The 23,247-nt window shown below is 38.3% G+C and overlaps 2 protein-coding genes across 3 annotated transcripts; one reads left to right on the top strand and one right to left on the bottom strand.

The window, feature by feature from the left end:
* Positions 1 to 15,615: 15,615 nt before the first annotated feature.
* Positions 15,616 to 20,045, bottom strand: LOC141586886 (putative trehalose-phosphate phosphatase J). Of its 2 annotated transcripts, XM_074408281.1 has the most exons (11): positions 19,949 to 20,018; positions 19,578 to 19,810; positions 18,917 to 19,057; positions 18,557 to 18,721; positions 18,287 to 18,445; positions 17,992 to 18,069; positions 16,792 to 16,861; positions 16,487 to 16,557; positions 16,286 to 16,378; positions 16,098 to 16,177; positions 15,616 to 15,891 (listed from the first exon to the last, which is right to left on the bottom strand). In XM_074408281.1, the coding sequence occupies exons 2-10, from the start codon at positions 19,800 to 19,802 to the stop codon at positions 16,109 to 16,111; spliced, it is 1,071 nt and encodes a 356-aa protein (XP_074264382.1). In that variant the 5' UTR covers positions 19,803 to 19,810; positions 19,949 to 20,018; the 3' UTR covers positions 15,616 to 15,891; positions 16,098 to 16,108. The 2 variants fall into 2 exon arrangements, with proteins under 2 accessions (XP_074264382.1, XP_074264383.1); XM_074408282.1 differs by lacking the exon at positions 15,616 to 15,891 and having other exon boundaries at positions 16,010 to 16,177; positions 19,578 to 19,774; positions 19,949 to 20,045.
* Positions 20,046 to 21,148: 1,103 nt separating this feature from the next.
* Positions 21,149 to 21,844, top strand: LOC141588236 (uncharacterized). Its single transcript, XM_074409690.1, has one exon. The coding sequence runs from the start codon at positions 21,149 to 21,151 to the stop codon at positions 21,842 to 21,844; it is 696 nt and encodes a 231-aa protein (XP_074265791.1).
* The last annotated feature ends 1,403 nt before the right edge of the window (positions 21,845 to 23,247 follow it).

The raw sequence follows: 23,247 nt of genomic DNA, 5'->3' as shown, positions 1-23,247 counted from the left end.
AAACTGACACATATAGAGGTCACGAGTTAGTTTTCATTGACATTCTCATGTCACACGTTTTTAAGCCATCTTCCAAATAAATTCATTCACGACAGACGCTAGTTATTCGTTCACTTAAAATGAATTATAATTTTGTTGATGGGATCTTCCTCGTATAAACTAAAATTGAGAACGGTCTTTATAGGTCAAACTCCAATGAGTCCCTTCTTCGTCGGTAGGCATACTATGACCCCTTCTACGTCGGGTAAGTTGGAACCGATTGACCTATTTTATCTCAACACCATGGTCACTAAATGCGATCCTGTGACTATGGTGGACTATAGATAGGATTTACGTAAATCTATCGACCAAGAGTTCTTACGGAAGAATTAGCTAAACAGTTGGCTTATCAATTTACGAAAATTGAGTCTTGGGATCACTTGTATCTTTCTTGAGGGAGATCAATTATGCAAGTGCAAGAGTCTACATGTTTAAAATGAATTTTAAAATAGACTTAAATCACCTCGATGAGTTGCTTATTTCGTTTTGTTTTTCTTTCTTTTTTAGTGTAGATCACGATTTTAAAGCGCTAAACAACAAATGGCTGGTTCAAGTGATAACCCAATGCCAAGTGCCACATTGGACCGTGAGTCCGGGCTTAGGATCTTCATGAATCGGATGAATCGGTCTACTCGACTAAAGAATGATGGATCCAACCGCGGACTGGGAGGCGGCATTACGGAATGCGCCACCGCGACGGGAAGCTCAAATTTTTGTTAGAGCCCCTCCGCAAACCCAGGTCCCACGGCTAGAGCTACCGAAATCGCCAAGTTTAACGATTTCTGTATGGAAGCGGGTGCGATTAAAAACGTACTCATTTTTGCAATGGAATCCAATTTGCAGAAACGCTTCATAGCCCATGGTGCAAACAAGATTTTCACCACGCTCACTAAGGAATTCTCGAAAGCACCGAGAATCGTGACCTATGAGCATACCACTCGCTTCTTTGATGCGAGACTCGAGAAAAGGCCAACCGGTTAGCCCACACATTCTCGGCATGATTGAGAATGTCGAGAAACCGGAGACCTTTAAGCGTAACATCAGCGAGAATATTGTTATCGACCGTATTCTTCACTCACTCCACGATGGTTATTCGCAATTCAGAGCGAATTACTATATGAATGATTTGAAGAAAACTCCGCATGAATCGCACTCCCTCCTCATAAATGCACCGAGAAGGACATGAAGTTCGGTGGGAGCTCGAAACAGGATGTTCTCGTTGTGTCAAACAAAGGGAAAGGTAAGGGCAAAGCTCGGCAAACCTAAAAGAGGTAAGGCGAAGTTCAAGAAGTCGGGTTCAGGTAAGAGTGGTCTGGTGAGGCGAGTAACTCATCGAGGCATGACAAAGAGCAAGAGTGAAAACATGGAATGCCATCATTGCCACAAGATTGGGCATTGGAGACGCACATGTCCTGTTTATCATGAGGACTTAAAGGCAGGTCGTGTTAAACCTGTTGGTATGTCTTCTCTCTCTTCTACTTTTATTCATATGATTGAGATTAACCACGCAAGTTACGGAACTTGGGTACTTGATCCTGGTTGTGGTTCTCATCTGTGTAATCATGTGCGGGGGCTCCGAAACATCGAACCCCTCGTAAAGGGTGAGGTGGACTGCGTGTCGGGAATGGAGCAAGAGTGGCTGCCATCTCCAAGGGGACATATGTGATCCAGCTTCCTAGCGGATTTGAGTTATCATTATATGATTGCTATTATGTACCCAGTCTTTCTAAAAACATTATTTTGTTTTGCGCTTGATAAACTTGGTTTTTCATTTGTAATAGAGAATAATTCTTGCATTTTCTCATTACACAATATGATTTATGGCAAGGCGGTCTCCATGAATGGAATTTATGTTTTAGATCAGACCAATGAAATATTACACGTAATGAATAAAAAGTTAAAGGTTGGTGACAAAGATCAAACGTATCTATGGCACTGCCGTATGGGACACATTAATGAGAAACGCGTAAAACAGCTCATCAAACATGGAGCTATCTCGGCCTTTGATTTTCAATCATTTGGCACGTGTGAATCATGTCTCATCGGTAAGATGACTCGGATTTCCTTCAAAGGTGTTGGAATGCGCGGCTGGCTTGACCTATTAGGGCTCATACACACGGATGTATGTGGTCCTATGTCAATCACCGCACGAGAAGGCTATAGGTATTTTATCACTTTCACGGACGATTTGAGTAGATATGGCTATGTCTACTTAATGAAGAACAAAAGTGAATCCTTTGAGAAATTCAAAGAATACCAGAATAGGGTACAGAACCTATTAGGTAGAAAGATTAAAACACTGCGTTCAGATCGTGGTGGCGAGTATCTTTCTCACGAGTTTGATCAACACCTAAAGGACTGTGGGATTGCCCTACGAGTTAACTCCACTGGAACACCTCGGTGAAGCGGTGTGTCGAACGGAGAAATCGAACACTACTTGATATGGTTCGATCCATGATGAGTCACACGATATTACCTGATTCATTATGGGGTTATGCTCTTATGTCAGCCGCTCTAATACTTAACCGAAGTCCGTCTAAAGCTGTCGACAAGACTCCATATGAACTATGGAAGGGAACGGTCCCTAACTTGTCCTTTATACGGGTTTGGGGCTGCGAGGCTTATGTCAAGTGGAGACCTGAAGATAAGCTCGGCCCGCGATCGGTCAAGACATACTTTATAGGTTATCCTAAAGGATCACGTGGTCATTACTTTTATTCGCCAACCGAACAACGTGTTTTTGTTGCGGCTAGTGCGACATTCTTAGAGAAGGAATTTCTCGAGAATGCAAAGAGTGATAGAACCTTCGACCTGTCGGAGATTCAAGAACCAAACACCGAGCAACCATTGGAGGAACCAATTCCTTCAATCCCGGCTGCGGTGAATATTCCTGAGGAACCTAGGAGGTCGGGTAGAGTCTCTATTCCTCCGGACAGATACATTGGTATGGTCGAGGAACATGACATAGATGACGTTCTACTCTTAACGAGTAGTGAACCCGCAACCTATAAAGGTGCCATGACAAGTTCTGACTCAAAGCTATGGCTTGAGGCCATGCAATCCGAGATGGACTCCATGTATGAGAACAACGTGTGGGATCTTGTTGACTTACCTGCTAAGGTTCGTCCCCTTCAATGCAAATGGCTTTACAAGATAAAGCATTATGTGGAAGGTCGACAAGATATCTACAAAGCACGACTAGTTGCTAAAGGTTTCACCCAAGTGCCAGGTTTGCACTACGATGAGATTTTTGCACCCGTAGTTATCTTTGCGTTCCATTCGGATTATCTTAGCGATTGCCGCTTTTCATGACTATGAAATTTGGCAAATGGACGTGAAAACCGCCTTCTTAAACGGCTTTTTGGAGGAAGAGTTGTACATGGTACAACCCGAAGGTTTCATCGATCCTGAACATCCTAAGAAAGTATGCAAGCTTAAGCGTTCCATTTATGGACTTAAGCAAGCATCAAGGAGTTGGAATCATCGCTTCGACCAAGTGATAAAAGAAAATGGATTTACTCGATCGATCGAGGAACCATGTCTATATATCAAGTCGAGTGGGAGCAAGATTGTCTTCCTAATATTGTATGTTGACGACATACTCCGGATTGGGAATGACATACCTCTCTTAACTTCGGTGAAAGTATGGTTGAAAAACCATTTCCAGATGAAAGATCTGGGAGAGGCACAAAGAATTCTAGGCATCCGTATCTATCGAGATAGATCACGACGGATGTTATCTCTCGATCGGGGAGTCTTACATAGACAAAGTCCTAGAGAGATTCAGCATGACTAACTCCAAGAAGGGTTTCTTCCTATGGCTCCAGGGGTGCATTTGAGCAAGTCTCGGGCACCAGAGACACCGGAAGAGAAAGAGCGCATGACACGGATTCCTTATGCTTCGGCAATAGGATCAATCATGTATGCCATGATATGCACACGTCCGGACGTGGCATATGCATTGAGTATGACAAGTCGATTCCAACAGCAACCAGGTGAACCACATTGGTTGGCTGTCAAGAACATTCTTAAGTACCTACGGAGGACTAAAGATTGGGCATTGACTTATGGAGGCTCTCAAACGCTATGCGCAACCGATTCTGTGAGATGCTAGCTTCCAAACGGATCGAGATGACTCGAAATCTCGATCGGATTCGTTTTTACTCTTAATGGCGCTGCGATCAATTTGGAAGAGTTCGAAACAAGCTTATACAAAGAGATTCTACGACCGAGTCGAGTACTATGCCGCGTCGAAGCAACAAAGGAAGCGATATGGATGCGTCAATTCTTACATGGACTATCGGTAGTGCCTAGTTCGAATGACCCGATCACCATCTATTGCGACAATAGTGGTGCCATCTTCCAAGCTAAGGAGCCAAAGTCTAGTAACAAATCTAGACATGTACAACGGAAAGCTCATCTAATCCGGGATTACGTGGAGCAAAAGGAAGTAGTGATAGAAAAGATTGCTCTTGATGATAACATAGAGATCTCTCACTAAAGCATTACGACAAGATAAGCATGAAGGGCACGTTAATTCCATGGGAATCAAACGTGTTCCTGAGTTGTAGTACTCTTTTATGGATTAGATTCATCCTCTTTTGTACTCTATACGACATCATCGTTTTGATATTTATACATATATTTTGTTTTTCATGTGGATTTGTACGACAAATTTTGAACACCACAAAGTGAACTGAACAAACATTATATCTTTTCAGTCCTTAATTGCCCACATGAGCTGATAACTCTGGCAATTATTTTGTGACGTTGGTTGATGGTGGGTTCAACGAGCCATAAGTCAACCGGTTGTGACCAATCACGAGGCGATTTATACGGATATTTCGTAGGACACCATTGTGACATCGACGTGGAGTCCTAAATGTTTTATAACATTCGCTGCCCGGTCGTGGATAGGACCTCCATAGTGATCCTAAGAGTCGATTCTTTGACTATCGATTTGTCTCTTGAGACTACGGCGATTTTGGTGACTTTGGTTTCTTTCTCACGGTCATCCGTGCTGGGGGCCAAGTAGATTTTTTTAAGGTCATTTCATCTTTGTGCTTAGATCGGAAGGAGTCGAGTTGAAGGAAATATTCAGCATTTATCAGGTACTCGATATTTCTCAGGGCCACTCGAGGAGTCAGAATCGAAATGCATGGCCATGCTCGGATACGGATTCGTTTTATCAGTTAAGTTACTCTCTAGTCGGAAAAACCACTCTAGATACAGATCGATTGTAAAATACGACCTTTGTGGATCCAGATCTGCAAATTGTTTTACATTGAGTGGGAGAAATTTTAAATGAATATGAGAATCGGTTATCGCACATACACTTGTTCGGACAAGTGGGAGTTTGTTGGAGCTTGTGTCCTCCAGTTAGTGCGGATAACGTCATTGCACATACACTTGTACGGACAAGTGGGAGCTTGTTGGGGTTGGTGTCCTTAACAGTTAGTGCAAGGACTTATAAACCTCTAAAAGGATCAAAGGGCATACTTTGGTATTATTATCAGTTGATCCACGTTTATCAATAACGGTTGGCTTGCTAGATAAGTTTGACGTTATTGTCATACAGATGGCGGTGATCAACTGGTCCCTAAAAGTCACACCTATAGGATACGTTCGAGAGATGTGACGGTATGAAAATACTTGTCATGTAGATGCAAAAATTGACTAACCAGTTAGTCAGAGTTATTTGACTAGTAATTAGTCAAATATGTGATGTTGAGATATTATATTTAATACGGATTAAATATCATGGGCTAAGCGAATTAACGATTAATTCGTAAAATTAAATATACGTGATTTATATTTAATTAAATGTATATTAAAATAATTATACAATCTTTGTTTTGTCGGACACGTATTAATAATTGACTAACCCGTATTAGCGATGCCTTAATTTCCGATAACCGATATGATTTATAATCGACCACGTCATATACACTTAGCGAGTGATGGACCGGACCGCGAGTTTAAGTGAAGAGAAAATGAAAAGCCCATACGGGCTCCTCTCACTCGGTTTGGCCGAGAATCACATAGACAAAAGGGGAGTTCTCTCCTCTTGTCTAACCTAATTCATTCTGCTAAAAAAATTAGGGTTTTGAAGAGTATTCTCCTCTGAAAAACCTGAGATCTCTCATCTCGACAAAACTCACATCAGTTCTCCCTATATTGCAAGGCAATCGGAGAACACTGTTCTAGCACAAGGGCATATCTCGGACAAAGTCTTGGGTGTAACGATTAGGAGGAAATCTGCTTTGATTTGATTTTTTTCTTTACGCCGCAATTTAAAGGACCCGAGGTTATTTCTTGTTCCTTATCGTTTCTATTGTTTTTATGTTTTATGACGATATTCGCATGTTTAAATTTACGTTATAGTCCTGCAATTTAAGGGTAGTATACGGATATTAACCCACAGGTGGATGTTGTTACCCTGGGCAAGGAGTTGTTCTTCCAGGAGTTTGAGCCTTTTCTCAGTTTCAGATAAGGGTGGAGTGTTGTGTTCTCATGTTTCCTTGTTTTCCAGGGTGTCGATACGGGTCTCAACACGATCTATGGTGACCTTAAGCGCAGTGAGCAGGCTGGCTAGCTGAGCAGTTGTGACATCTCTGTTGTCGTTGTTGTTGGACGAAGTTGAAGACGGGGCCATGGTTCTGAGGCAAAAAAAGGCTCACATTACAACTCAATCCGACACGGTTCAAAGATTGAACGCAGATGACATAAAGGACAGAACAAAGATCGGACTCAACAAGACGGGGGTGACCGTGTGTGGTACCTCGGTGCTGACTCGATTTATAACGTGACGGTGTTGACCGGACTTTGACTCGCGTCCAACGTAGTGGCGTGACTCCGTTGGACGAGTCTCTGGTGAGACGACACATAAGTAAAGACCCATAAGTACATTTGCTTCGACTCGATAGACACGAGGCGGAATTGGAATGGTGGACTGAAGTTTTCGAAAATAGAAATTTTCAAAAAGATTCGTTTGTCGCTTTATGAACGGCTTCCGAAGATAGGGATCTCCGCAAGTCGATCAGTTGAAAGGTTGTCTTAAGTTTTTTTGCAAAAGACGGTTTAAGTTTGAGTCGGCTCGGAAAACAATGTACTGTTTCCCAAGACGGTTTTTGAAATTCAAAATTGTATGTTTTAAAAATCGAGTTTGAAAAGTTTGAAAAGGTCTCGGGGACGGTGCATGGTCCTCGGGATCTCGAAAGTGTCTCGAGAAAAAAGGCGTGTGCTTTTCTCGGGTTTTGAAGGAGCCATTGTCAGCGCGAGACGGGTTAAAATACGGGCCTTGACGCAGCGATTATAACGGCGTAAAAAGGTGTTTTAAAATGGTTGTAAAAACCGATTTTTGAAAATCGTCATTACGACGGCCTAGAAAGGCGTGTTGAAATGGTTGTAGAAAATCGGGTTTGAAAATCGTCATTACGACGGCCTAGAAAGGCGTGTTGAAATGGTTGTTGAAAACCGGGTTTGAAAATCGTCATTACGACGGCCTAGAAAGGCGTGTTGAAAGTAAAGGTCGGCGAAAGACAGAGGTTTGAAATGGCCATTATAACGACGCAAAAAGGTGTTTTTGAAAGTTTGAAAATGACGCGGAAGGACTTATGATCACATAGCACATAAGCACTCACAGTTCATTATAATATGCATAATGCTGACTCGGGTTTTGGATTAAAAGGGTGGGTTACACACCAAGCAATCAAACCCCGATTTGCGAGAGGGATACCAATCCAAACAAAATGTGCAAGGACGGTGCCCTAGCCTCGTGCTCGGAGGTGATGAAAGCTCTTTGACGAAACAGAAATGTGTAACGTCAACGGTATGCTTGACTCAATCGGGATTCAAAACGCGGGGATGAGAAAACTCACGCCGACGAGATAAGCCAATTGGTCAAAAGGGTTAGGTTATAGGCCCGGACAAGGAACCTGACCGTGACCGTAATATAACATAATGCATTTAAACCAAGACCTCGTTCGAGTCTCACCATCTAGGGATCACAAAGATACAAGTGTCCTAGTTATCCCCAGCGGAGTCGCCAATCTGTGGACATAGCCACCTACACGCCAAGCCAATATGTAGACGTATAGCGGTCTTTTGAAAGCCACGCTCGGCGGCGTAAGAATGCTTTCGACCGGATCGTTTTAGATCGGTCGGTTTCGTCTCGGCAAGGGTCTCGAAACAATTAGAGATATTCGGAGTCGCCACCAAGCATTTGTGGGATGCTTGGAACCCGTTCGAATTCACTTTATACCTCGGTCAAACGTAGCACAAAGCAGGGTTTGACATAGGTACTAAATATAAGGAATCATCCCTCTTTAGCATCCTATCTCTAGAATGACTCTCGTACGCCCTGGATAAGGTCGTCCACTATCCAAAGTTTCTGAGTAAGAAGTGAAGGTACATATTGGGAAGCTCTTTAATCAGAAACCCAATCCCGCCCGCGGTAGCGGCCTCTACTGATCGATCTTGGTTGGTTGAATGCAAAAGTTGATAAAACAGTTTAAATGCATGAATGCGCATCCATTGGTTTAAACCTAACATGTGAGAGCTTTCTACGTCGGTTGATTTAATCCAAGTATCAAGTATAAGATGTCGAGTTGGATTTATGATTGATTTGCATGAAAGACGGAAATTAAACATCCATTTACCGAGTTATGTTTATGGTGCATAACGTGATCCATTTGTCTTAGTAAGGCATTTTGCAAATAGGGTATTCGAATGAGCGAATTAGTCATATGATCCGTCCTATATCCAGGTTATCGGAGTCGGGATCCTCCTAGACTAATGCTGGAAAGGGAACAAATCCTGCAACAGGCAGCCAGAAGAGGCGCGAGCATATTGACGATGCAAGAGGGTCGCCCCTGGTTTGAAAATAGAAAAAGGAATGGCTTGTTTAGGCGCGGGTCAGTCAACGATGGAAGACATGGTCTGACCATTGAAAAAAATTTATAATACGTGTTGAAAAATGGGTATTTGAACCCGTTTTCGTTTGAAAAGGCCGTTTAGGTCATCTTTGTGTTGATTTGAAGAACAAGACTTGAATAATCGTCATTGCTTTGGCGATATTCGATGTCGGGTTCGACTTTGCAAGCTTGACATGAATAGTTTTGAAAATGATTATGAACTAATTGTTTTATGTTCATTTGAATATAATCAGTCGACATTTATCATCGTACTCGGGTTAAAATCCGACATGGTATATGGAACCAAGGATGACTTTGTGTTAGTGACTAATACATTTGTTTTGAAAATGTAAAGAAATGATGGAAGGCTTTAAAATACCCTCCAAAATTAAAAGAAATGAAATAAAAGGCCTTAAAATACCTTTTAAAATGTAATTAACCAAATATTATCACCGAAACACAGATTAAACCGTCATGGTATTAGGAACCAAGGGTGAAAAATGTTTTATGGTTAAAAACTTGTAAAAACGGTTTGAAAATACTTGAAATGGTAAAAACCGTTTACAAATATGAAAATAAAGGAGATGAAAAGACCAAACACGGTTTGGACTTAAGGGTGGGCAGGGTCCTTTAGGCGCGAGCCTATCTGCTACGTAAGTAGCCTCTGCCTCATCCAAAAGTCCGGTTTTGGCTCATTCTTCCCATGTTTTGGACCATGTTATGCGTGATTTAGCATGTTATAGTCATGAAACATATGAAAACATGATAAAAGAAGATTTTTACACCCTCATACTTACATGCTAGGCTTATGGTGAGAAATCAACGTAAGTGTATCAACTCGTTTGTCGGAAAACTCGGTTTAAAACCGTTTTGGTAAGTAAAAAGAGTGTTTTGTTAAGTTTAGTGATGGTGTAGTGGTCGAGATTGTCGGTCAAGTGGTTTAATGCACGTTGACGGTACCAAACAATGTGTAAGGCTTGTGTTTACGATCGGTAGGTCGTAAACACGTGTCGGATTGTGACTTAGGAAGTCGAGTCGAGAATTTTAAGGGAGAAAAGAGGGGGCGGACACTTGCGTAACTCTCAATTGGTTGCATATGAGGGGTATTTATAGGAAAATGAGTGGTTGTGTGAGGTTTTAGCGACGTGGCCACCTGGGCTGCTCAAAGAGGCGCGAGCCATGTAGCACGTCTTCGAGGTGTCTTGTCACTTTCACACAAGTGCAATCATGATTTGTTCTATCCAAGGATTTGGATGAACATGTTTGGTACTTGACTATGTAAGATTCCTAGAAACCTTAACATAGAAGCTTTTGAATGGTTTTGTCTTTTGTGTTTGACTCGGTTTAACTCGTTGTTGGAGTCGGGATTTGAATTTTGAGTTGGTTTTTGGTCCGTTGTCGGTTTTGACTCTAGTTAGTGTCATTGCGACCCCGTCGTCAAGCAATAAACACTCCAGGCACTTTTGAAAATTTTTGAAATGTTTTATTTTCGAAATCATTTTAAGTTTTCTGACGTAAAGTTGTACACAAACTGTCGATCAAACGCTGCGATTCCTAAGCATGTTATAGTCCGATAATCATCGGGTGTTTGTTGGAGTCTCAGGAGATACTGGGTATCTACACCATGGTTAACTTCTTGCATTCTTCTTTTGCCTTCAATATTTCACTGTCATTTCCCCGTTTCGATTCTTCAAGTTGATATAGTATACTTCTCACTTGAGTAATCTCGATATCCATGGTCTTGTTCTCATTCACTAACCTGTTTATAGCTTTCCTCTATCACTCAGTCATTGGTACATCAAACCACATGAAGTAATTGCATCTACGCATTTAAGTCTCGGGATTACAGAATTTGCAAGTAAGAAACTTTCTTCCCGGATTTTGCAAAGTCCAAGAAGTCCGCAATGCTACCAGAACTGAGCAGTTACATGTCCTTGTTTAAATAGAGAAAGAAGAAGAGCTACCACTTGACATAATTTGAGTAATCAGAGAGAGAGAGAGAGAGAGAGAGAGAGAGAGAAGTAGAGAAAAAAAGAAAGAAGGTTATTTAAAAAAATGTTATTCAGCAATTGCATAATTTAACACGGTTCTTATAAGAACCGTTGTAATTATCTTATTAATATCTTCCAATTTCCATTTAATTTTAGAGGTGTTTATATTCTAACACGGTTCTTATGCACTACCGTTGTCATTATATTGTATGTTATTGTTTCATTCATTTGTCTGTTCGCAAGTTATTTAAAATCTATGTTAATAAGCATTTGCATGTAATAAATAGTAGAACTATATATTAAAACGAGCATATTATACACTGGTGCAAAAAAAAAAAACAGTACAACAAGGGGAAAAAACAAAAAAAAACAAAACAACAAAAACAAACAGCTAACTAATTAGTACATTAATCAAACACCCTAACAAGAGTTTGACTAGGAAGTGGGTACTGAGGATAAACATGATTATAAATCAAGCGTACTACATCGGCATCAAGACGGTGATCAAAATGAGGCACTTCTTCGTCTTCCCATGATTTAGGTACAAAAATAAAACTGTACGGAATGAACCTTCTCATCAGAGGAGCATCCTCAGCGGTGGCAACCCATAAGTAAGGCCCAACGTGTACATAACGATCCTAAGGGTCGTCGCCATAAAAGTCACTTTTGCCCCTTTGATGGTCACGTGATGCATACCTTGCAGCGAGTTGTTTTGCTTGGCGAAAATCCTCAAGACCATCCCCTCGAAACACGATTAGAGCATATCGAAGAAACCCACGACCATAAATCCAAGCGGGGTGGATTGCCCTAACATTTGAAAACTCATTTTCAATGATGATGTCCCTCAATGGGTTAAGAGACTTAGAAGCTGGCTTTCCAGCAGCATCGTGTATGACTGGGAGTGTGTGAATTATGCACGTAATCGGGTTGATATTGCGGGTTACCGATTGCTGGGGAGGTGCGACTGCAGATGATGAAGACGATCACATTCCTTTAATTATGATATGTATGTATATGTAGATTATTTAAAAAGTGAAGTAGAAAGGTTAGTAATAATAAAGTGATTCGTATTGTTACTGCAAATGTGATGCTATTTATAATATAATAAAGTTATAATTAACTAGAATAATTTCATCCATACGTTACTTCAAACTTGTATTAATTGTGCATGCATGCATGAGGTGAATAATGGTCAAACAAACAATAATAATAGGGAATGCATTGGTAAAACCACAAACTTTTCAGTTTTCACAGTGGATCTGTATTTACAACGGTTATAAGAAAAACCGTTGTTTATTGGTGTATTATGGCAACAGATTTACAATAACCGTTGGTGATATATGAAATATGATAACGGCTTAACAAAGAACCGTTATCATTTTGTGTTATACATACGGTCAAACAATCAATACTGCAACTTCGAATCAGAAAAAGTAAAAATTACATGACATGCATTAGTCAAATCACAAACACATAAATTCACAGATAATTAAACATTTTTTTTTAAAACGGATTCTGTCCAACCGTTGTTGATATGTGTAATATGATAACGGCTTAACAAAGAACCGTTATCATTTTATGTTATACATATGGTCAAACACGCAATACTGCAACTTTGAATCAGAAAAACTTAAAATTACAAGGCATGCATTAGTCTTGTTAAGTAATTGGACCGTTGTATTTTTACTAATTGGACAACGGATTTTTGATAACCGTTGTAACCTAATATGTTTAACACAGTAGAGTTGGCCGTTCTTATTTAGCTTGTACCGTTTCCACTTTGCAATTCTTAACTTGTTAAGTTTCCAATTCTTATCTTATTATTATACCGGTTCCAATTCTTACTATCTTATTATACCGTTTCCAATACAACCCAAACTCATTATAAGTAGAATTATAATTTTCACAATCTTAACTTGTACCGTTTGCACTTTCCAATTCTTAACTTGTTAAGTCCTCCGTTAATTTTCCACATCGATTATGTCGTCAAGTGCATAACCTTATAGTGGTTCATATTATTCATCCGCTGATGATGATGAAGTATCATATGAACCTCTTGTAGGACCCCAAAGTAGATTTATGTACGTTAAACCCGTTACGTGTATCATTCACAATCTCCCGTATACAGAGGACGGGTATGGAAAGGCTATACTCTCGTATAGCCTTGACTGGTTAATAGGTTTGATTCGGTTAGCCAGATTGAATTTGGTTCAAACTATCTAAACGGACAATGATGCGCATCATGGCTTCGGGCGGTGCGCCCTCATCGAGTTTGGCGGGGGTGAGGAGCGGGAATGCTGTCGTCAGACTCGCCAGCTTGAGGGGGCATTCTATAAAAATGACTCTTCGAGACTCTGATTTGATCAGGATGAACAGCGGGTAGGCCCATATTTATGGGTTGTGAATGAATCTGACCGTCTCCTACTACTTCCGATTCTGCACCACCAAGGTCGCTTTGCCGAGCAGGGGACAGTGTCGTTGCAATGGGAAAAGGACTGATATTGTCTCTGAATTCCAGAGGATGGTTAACAAAAAACATACTCCCTCCATTCAACTCCACACTACACATTTGCTTTTTCACGTTTGTCAACGCTTGTTTTACGCGATTTTTTTCTTTAGCTTGATATTTTAATGTACTCCTAAAAACCCAAGTCATTATAATAAAAGTTTGATATTTTTCTGGTGATATTGTCTCTAATTCCAGAGGATGGGGTAACAAAAAACGTAACCAAAAACATAAATAATTAAACTTTGATTCAAACCACCACCATAATCCAAATACAACTTACAATGCCAGATAATAATTAAAGATTTAATTATTAGAAGCTGATGAAGTATTAGGATACTCATTATGAATTTCGATATAAAGCAAGTCGTAGATCGATCTTTCATTATCATTGGGAAGCGCTGGTGGAATGGCCTCTCTCTCCCATGATATAGGCACGGTGGAAAAAATGTGATACTTCTTGCAATGTTTCAGCAGATGATGATCAAGATGGGTCGCAACCCATAGAGAAGGGCCTTGTTGTTTATCATTCGAATAAAAGTCCTCTTTCCCCACATCTTTCCCCGCAAATCTAGCCCCAAATTTTCTTGCCTAACGAAAACTATCATGGCAGTTGGCTTCGTCACACACGATAAAAGCGAAGCCTACAGAACCTTGCTTGTTTGTAGACACAGGGTACACTTTTTTAACCGCGGTGAAACCAGAGTTATGAAGCATTTGCGTCAACCACCCAAAATTAGGGTTAAACCCTTTCCATTCACACCATAAAGAAACGGGAGATTATGGAGAATGCAAGTAAAAGGCTGTGCGTAACGCGAATGTGATTGTAGCTCCGATACACCAGCCATATTTCTTTTAGAGAGAAATTTAGAAAGAAATTAGAGAGTAAATGTTTGATAATTTAGAATTTGAGCTAAAACATTATGAAGACATATTTATAGAATTATTTTGGTCAAATTGAATATTATTGGTCAAATTGAATATTTATTAAAGTTCAGTTTTGAATGCAATAATCAAATTGAAAAATCTAATCAAATACTGACAACGGTTGAATTAAAAACCCGTTATCTCATAATTGAAAATAATAATGGTTACAAAAAATCCGTAGCTATAACATAAAAACGGGTAACAAAAACCGTTGCTGGTGTTAATTTAGTAACGGTGTTCGAAATGTCGATTTCTTATACTGGTAACGGTTTTCTAACAATCGTTGATAAGATTGATTCTATAACGAGTTTTTGGAAACCGTTAAAAGTTTTTTACAACGGTTTGTTGATCAACCGTTGTCAAATTATAATAACAACGGATTTCGAGGGAAACTGTAATTCCTATTAGCGCGGTCTAGGCTTTCGCCAATATTTGAAAAGCGGTAATCTAAGTGTCGTTATTAAATGCATTAAACCGTTGTGATAAGCTCCTTATTGATTGCCAGATTTGGCGTAGTGTTTGTGTTTGCTTAGCCGTGTAAGCTTGCTTTTGGGTGTTATTGGGGTAGGTATTTTCACTATTTTGTGTGCTTGACTCGGGTTTGACCCGTGTTGTGCCGGGATTTGAATTTTGAGTCGGCTTTGGACCCGAAGTCGGTTTTAACTCTAAATTGTTTTATTTTAATGCAAATGATATGATAAAACCATTTGTGGCATTATTTCTCAAGTTCGAGACTTAGGTTGACTAAGGTTGACTCGTGTTGCAGGTTTTAGAGTCGGTTTTGGGCTCGAAGTTAGTTTAGACTCTAAATAGTGTTGTTTTTAAGCAAATGAAGTTTAGAAAACCACTTTTGAAATTATCTTTTATAAACCGCCTCATGCATAGCCAATCCACGCACGCATATCAAAACACGTTGTAGTCCGATCATTATCGGATATTTTTTAAAAGGTGTAGATACTGGGTATCTACACATAGCCAATCTTTTTATGAATGAAGTCATTCAAGTTTATTATTTAACCTTAATTAGGTAGGTTTTATGGATAATTTTGTCCAGTAAATAAGAGAGCTTGATACTATCTTTTCGAATGTTAAAACAATAAAATAGAGAGCGCATTTTACAGCTGCGTAATATTTATCAAATTTCTCTCGACTCTCAGTGTCACATGAAAAATAAATCCTTGCTCAAGCTCTATCTTAGAAATTCCAAGCTAAAAATAAAAAAATAAAAACTCCAAGCTAAAACGGTAAACTGATATTAAGTCACTACTCTTAAACAATGGTCGTGCAATTGTACCCAGCTTAGTAGCTTAGTACATTAATTAGCTAATTACAAGGGGTACAAGCTACAGCCAAATACTAGAATATTGGGTCTTGTTCTCGCACTTAATACAATTTCATCTACTTAATTGCTAAATCATCTCAAGCAAGGCTTGCTAGAAATTCTATTTACCCCACCACGCCTTTGTACACTTTCCACAATAGGCAGGTCTAATAAATAAGATATGGTAAAAAAGAAACACAAATTCTTGTTTGTGACGGCACATATCCGTCACTCTTGAGTGACGGATACCATTTTACCTCACAAAAATCTCCACTTTTTCTCTCTCTCGCAACATTTTGTTTCATGGTCCCCTTTCTCCACTAACCCATTTTGTTACCATTTTCTAACAAAATATCCGCCACAAATGGTAACCTGTCACAAGGAAGACCAATTGAAAAAGAAAATGCATTTATAAAGTGAACTGCCTTCGCAACGAAAGCCTCTTCCATTTCACCAAGCGTTGAAGAAAATTCATCACCTGCCATTCATTTCGTGACATAAAATTAGACTTTATTTTGTTAAGGATTTATAATATTCTAAAAATAAAAATGTATTAAAAATGTAGAGTTTCGTGAATAATATCTACCTCAGAGGGACCCTCTAAATAATAAGAGGCATTTGTTTCCTTAGCAATTTTGGAAACAAGAATGCCAAAGCCCTGTCCCCTGTCTTGCAAAACCTAATTGGCGATCATCACAAAATATATGCTAAGTTGATGAACAGTCTCAAGTTAATTTCTAAGCGAACAAGTGTAAAACGATAATTTCACCATATAATACATACATACCTTGAATGCATCTTCATCACTACAGTCATCTCCAATATATACAGGGAAGACATCACTACAATTGGCTAAACCTGCGAAAAATTAATTAGTTAAATCGTTACGTGAAATAAAACATAATCGTCTCAAATAATTCAATCACCAAAAGTTTAACCTTAACATAATTGTCTCCGGTTCTCCACAAAGGATTAAAAGGAAACTCCAAAGCATTATTGGCTATAGCACAATGTATCTAAAGTAGTGGCTTTACTATACGAGATGCGGAGATGGTGATATTTGTATATGCACAAGAATTAAAAGTAACTTACCAAGTGATTCCAAAAGAAATTCAAGAGCTTTTCCTTTATCCCATTTAATAGTGGGCCGAATCTCAAACACCTATGACATAATTTAAACAAGGTAAATTATTTAAGACTGGGTTGTATTTAAGAAATCAAAAGAGGAAATAAATTTCTGATATATGCATTAAATATATTGATTAATGTCTAATTTACTTCTTAATTCCTAAGTTAATACTCAAATTAAAAAGTATTTAATGCTTAAATATAACTCAGTGACCAGTGTGCTGTATTTAGCATTACCCATTATTTAAAGTAGTTGCTCATTCATGGACGCATTTTACTCTTTCACGGACTTTTTATCATTTATTTTCCATACTTTACCCTTTCTCCCAAAAAAAAACACTCTCTAGTTCTCTTTTGCAAAATTAATCATTTTCGTCGGATTAATCAACTATGGACGCTAGTTATATTGTCGATCAAGTAATAATTCTAATTTATTTACTTTGTTAACGATGTTATCGAATAAAGAAGATTTAATTAATTCCGACTTACGAAATTAGGGTTTGTAGAACAATTGTCAATGAAACTAGCAAATCAGCGCAATCATCCGAAACATGGATTTCTCATCATACTGTTTCACTTAGATTTAGGCGACACATAATCATGTAATACCCAGAATACCTAAAGTCAAACAAATAGATTAAAACATGATCATGATCAATATGATGTAAATTGGGAATTTGCATGATCCTCCATCGAGAAGGGGGGGAAAACTCTATTGGTCTGGTCATTGTGTGAATGGTGACATATAGGATGAGTCATCGTCTGATTCACTGAGTGTTCCGGTGCGGTGTGGTGCGGTTAGAGGTATTGTCCGGTGCATGTGGTCGGTTCAAATGGTCGGTGCAGGGAGGGGAGGCGGCAGTGTGGGTGTAAGATTTGAGCGGATTATACAAAATGGAAAATGAGATGTAAAAATGACAAGGGTATAATGGTCATTTATGTCCATGATTAAGTAAATCATGTACAAGTTTGGATCCATGTATGAAATCAAACCCACACATTTATTTACAAACACAGTGAAATGTGTATTAGACTAAACTAAATTACTTTGGGCATACCACAATCATATATTCTATTTATTTTTTTTAAAATATCCCAAAAGTTGTGTTAAAAGCAAGGACCAACACAAAAGAAAAGAAAATGCCAAATGCCAACTTGCATTACCTTACGTCCTTGGGTGAGCCTCAACTTCGGGTATTCCTTGAGCACTGACCTTACTTCATGAGCCAACTCTGTCCATTTCTAAATAATCAAAATTAATCACGTAGTTAAGTTTTGATTAGAATATGTATTTGCTAAATAATGAAAATTAATTTAATTAAAGAAGTAAAATCATATACTCCGGTAAACATGACTAACACCATTATATAGATCATTATTGTGATTTGTGAATATGGTTCACAATAATGACCAGTATAACATTTTTAAATAATAGAAAATAAATCATAAATGAACAAACCTTCTCATCCACACAACGAAAATGCACAGAGAGACAAAATTTGTTGTGTTCCACCATTGCTCCAAGTATAGGTTTAGTTTTTACCAAAAGTGTGTTATAAACCTCATCCATCATAGGAAGAAACTCGCTCGCAGGCTGGAATAGAACGCCTTGACTTCCCTACACCCCATCATAAACACAAAACAACATCCAATACGATCAGACGGTTACGCTTTATTATCATATTTCGAACAGTGAGATAGATAGTGATCGAGTGATATAGGAGCACACCTTGAGGTATTTAGAACCTTTTGTAGGACCTTTAATGTCCATGCCATGACTTCCGGCATAGTAGAGCTCAGCTAATTTTACAAAGTTATACACTTTGTCACGGCATCTTCCACTCACTATAGCTGTTGGAAAATACTTTGCCAACTTCCTCACTGTCCTTCTCATCTACATAACCAAATTAATTAACTAAACAAATTGAAAATAATTACATCGTTATCGAAATATTACTTTCAGCGGCCTTCTCATCCAAGAACCAAAATTCCAAAATTATTGAGACATTGATTTTAAATTTATGCAACACTTTGAAAGGAGGGCGTAATTAAAAGTGAAAATGAAAGATATATCGACAAGTTGACATACAGAGTCGGACATGAATGCTCGATCAGGGTCGTCAACAATAGGAGAAAGTGTGCCATCATAGTCCAAGAACATCACAATTTGTTTCCCTTTCGACGCTTTTATTATTTGCTCGAACATCTCTAATGCGGATGCATCCTTCAACTGTTTACATTTTTATCAAAATTAACTTCTAATCCACCAACAGTTGATTTTTAAGTGTTTTTTCACAAAGATTCTTAATCATTTTCGAACTTCATAATTAGGGTAATTATGCCAACTAGTTTAATATCCAACGTCTTGAGCTTTTAGGTCATTCTATATTAGGTCTTAGAGAGTGGAGTATTATATAAACTTTCTAAGCCTCTACCTAGCAGTAATACCGTCTGAATCTGTAATATAAAAACTCCTCACATATCAATAAAACTTTTCCACTTCTGCCATGTGGACGTAGCTAACACACCGTTAGTGAACCACGTAAATCTGTGAGTTTATCTCTTTATTGTTCTTTTATTTGTTCTTTCTTGCTTCCGTTATAAAATATATTCTACGGGTACTCCATATTATAGCATCAATAATTAGTACAGGTCTGAATTTCTCTTCTTCTATTATAGGGTACTAGATGGTGTTACTGTAAGACGGTCTTATTTTAGAAGATTAAATGGTGGTGGAGTGTAGAACTTACAATAGGGAGATGATGAAAAAGAGGAGTGGAATTGAGATGAGTAGGAGAAGAAGCTCTCATAGACTCAACCCAAGAAGTAATGAGACCACCTCCATTAATATCAAGGTCTTTCAACATTTGTCTTTCGCTTACTCCTATTATTTTTCCAGGAATTGCCGGCGGCTTCGGCCACACTCTTCCGATCTTGCTCATCATTCCTGTTATCACCACATTTTGCTTTGTCATTTTGTTTCCTACCATTAACCACAAAATTATTTACCTTCCAAAATCAAATGAATGACACTATACGGTCTTACCCAATGAGACCGTTTTATACTAGACTCGTCGAATAAACTAAGAATTAAAAAAAGAGTATAGAGAGACAAGATTACCTTAAGCACAAGCTTTGGGTTTACTAGAGTATATTAATGTATTGGAAATTATGGGAGGAGGGGGGGTGAAAGAGAAGAAGCATACCAGTTGAAATATATAGCGGCACAAGGGAGCACAAACGGACAGAAAGGAGTTAGAAACGGTGGGGCTAAACGTGATAGAAACTGCATGGGCCCACACATGGAACATCTCAAATATCCTGAAAGGTCCACGTGGTCCCTAGGGTCCCAAAACACTCGCCTCCCCCTTGAGTCACAAGACTCGCACAATGTCCCATGTCCATGATTTTCTTTTTTGTTGTTTTCGTTTTTTTTTTGTCTGTGTGTCTCTCTTTAGTTTGGCCGTTATGTTATGAACTTGAACTCCATTGGCATTTGGTAGTGTTGTTGTTATGGTTTGGGTTAGACTAGGTACAACAATGATTTTTTTCACAAAATGACAAAAAAAAATCACCAAAAAGTATTAATTAAATAATCAAACTCAAGAAATGGGCGCAACATTGTGTTGAGTTGTGTTGCAGAGCAACCTAAGGTTGTGACACTCCATTTCTCTCTCCCCACGCCACATGTCAATAGATGATTGGACCTTTTTTTTTCAACTTTAAAAGCAAAATTGATTCAGATTTGTTTCAGTTGTAAATGTACAACAGTTATAACGGCTTATTTTATTTTTTAAAAAAAACTTTATTAAAATAAAAAATAATTACATAGATAGTCATAATTTTTCATTCTCTATAAATAGAGACCAATCTTGATATATTTTTGATCACAAAAAAAATCCATATTTTTCCTTTGTAGCTTATAATAACCAAAATACCACATATAACTCCTTAAAAATTAACCATTTCAATAATTATGGATCTTAATGACCCTAATTTTGGAAATACCTCAAATTCTCCACAAAATCAAAACTCACAAAGTTTTGATTTTGATTTTACAAATTACCAAAGTTCTTTATTACCCCAAAATTATACTATAAACTCTCAAATAAACTCTCAAATTAATCCAAATGCACATAATTTTCCAACTCCCCCATATTATCAGAACCCTCAATTTTATCCAACCTCCCAAGATCAATCAAATTTTCAAAATGTTCAAGTTTCTCAAAATATCTCAAGAAATTTATTTCAAGAGAATCAAGAAAAACAAAAAAAATCTAGAAAACAATCTACCCCTAGTTTATGGAGTGCTGAGGAGGATATGGTTCTTATGAAATCATGGAGTTATTATAGTTGTGATGAGATTAAAGGGAATAATCAAAAGGGTGAGGGTTTGTGGGCAAGGGTGATGGAAATGTATGAACAATATCGACAAGAAAATCCAGATAAAATTGGCGAGAGAAATTTGGATTCGATGAAAGGTCGTCATCAAAGAATTTGTAAAAACGTCAATTCGTGGGTTGCTTGTTATAGGAAAGCATACGCGAGAAAATCAAGTGGAATGAGCATGAGTGATGTTAAGAAAGACGCACATGCTCAATATACTCAAGTGAATAAGTCAAATTTCAATGATATGGCAGTATTTGAAGAAGTGATGAGTAAACTAAAAAAATGGGAAGTTCCAACGGGAATGGATATGGGAGGCAATCCGTACGTGGAAGAAGGCGATGATATCATTCAAGAAAGTGAAGGTAGCACGAAAAGATCAAAAACTAATGAAGATGGAGACTATGTAATCCCTACAAATCCCGATACTCCAACTAGTGTTCCTACATCTAGTACTATTAGTCGTCCTCAAGGAAGGGATGCTGCTAAGAAGAAAAGAGGAAAGCAGAAAGTTACAGAATCTTCACACAATAGTGAGTTCACTGAAGAGTATCGTGCTATGAGAATGATAAGAGAAAAAGAGCTCGAATTGTCGGAAAGACAAATTCAAGAAATGGGCAAAGCTTACTAAGGAAGGACATGAAGCGAGAAGCACAAGAGTTATGCCGCAAATCGAACACATTATTGGCAAAAACCCATTTAACTCCTGCACAAGAAGCCATGATAGAAGATCTTACAGAGAAAGTGATGGGTAAAACATTTTAATTGTGTATTTGTCACTTCATTTCAATTGTAGTGTATTGTTATTTCGTTCCAAGTCAGTGTATTGTCATTTCATTTCAATTAATGTATTGTCATTTCTTTTTATTGTCAGTGTAATGTCTTAGTTTTATTGTCATTGTATTGTCACATCATTTTAGTGCAGTGTGCTTCAATTTCTTTGTCATTGTAACATCACTTCATGTCTAACATAATGACAAACTAAATTATTGTGTTTCAGTATTCTAATATCTATATAACATGCTTGACTCTTAAAAAAATATGATATACAATTCAACAAAATCTATTACCTACATTTTTCTCTCAACTAAAAATATGTCTGATTCTGAAAATGAAACAAACTTAAATGATTCCAATATCATTTCTTTTGATCAAAGAATGAGAGATTTCTATGAACGACAAACAAGAAATATGCAACAAAATCGTCGCATGGATAACATGGTTGATGATATGATAGGTTCCAATTCAAATCTATTTTTACAACCTTCAAATCGTATCCCTAAAAAAAAGCGTAGATACTATGAAAGAAATCGAGAGGAAGGTCACATACGGTTGTTCAAAGATTATTTTCATGATAATCTGTCTACCCCGATCATATATTTAGGCGTAGATTTCGTATGCGAAAACCTCTTTTTCTTCGAATAGTGGAAGTCATCACCGCAAGTGATACATTTTTTCACCAGGACCAAATGGATCTGGTCGGGAAGGTCATACTGACATTGCAAAAATGCTTTGCGACTATAAGGGTTCTAGCTTATGGATCACTTGTGATCTTTGTTGATGAGTATTTACGAATGAGCACCGCACAAACTTCAAAATGTATCACCAAGTTTGTGGATAGTGTTATTACACAGTTTGGGAACCAATATCTAAGAAGACCGAATGAACAAGATGTGGCAAGATTATTACATGTTGGGGAAGAAAGGGGATTCCTAGGTATGATGGGAAGTATCATTTGCATGCATTGGCAATGGAAAAATTGTCCAATTTGCTTGGCAAGGGCAATATGCGGGAAGGAGTGGGAAAGCAACAATTATTTTAGAAGCCGTTGCAAGCTATGATCTATGGATTTGGCACGCATTTTTTGGAACAGGGTTCACTTGAATGATATAAATGTACTTCACCGTTCTCCGTTTTTGACGACATCTTAGAGGGGCGTGCTCAAAAGTTAACTATTATGTGGATGGTAATCAGTATAATATGGGATATTATCTTACTGATGGTATATATCCAGCATGGGCTTCTTTTGTTAAG

Source organism: Silene latifolia, chromosome 6, assembly GCF_048544455.1.
Source record: "Silene latifolia isolate original U9 population chromosome 6, ASM4854445v1, whole genome shotgun sequence".
NCBI classification, from domain to species: domain Eukaryota; kingdom Viridiplantae; phylum Streptophyta; class Magnoliopsida; order Caryophyllales; family Caryophyllaceae; genus Silene; species Silene latifolia.
Note: the sequence above shows the minus strand (reverse complement) of the source record. Positions and strands in the feature narration are given on the sequence as shown.

Bases quoted from the DNA above. Each gene is read 5' to 3' on its own strand.
- LOC141586886 (XM_074408281.1), bottom strand. From the start codon at position 19,802: ATGACAAAGCAAAATGTGGTGATAACAGGAATGATGAGCAAGATCGGA. The intron at 18,722-18,916 runs GTATGTCAACTT...TTGGTTATGTAG, and splicing joins GAGCATTCATGTCCGACTCT to ATGAGAAGGACAGTGAGGAA. The intron at 16,178-16,285 runs GTAGATATTATT...AATGAATGGCAG, and splicing joins ATTTAGAGGGTCCCTCTGAG to GTGATGAATTTTCTTCAACG.
- LOC141588236 (XM_074409690.1), top strand. From the start codon at position 21,149: ATGGTTCTTATGAAATCATGGAGTTATTATAGTTGTGATGAGATTAAA.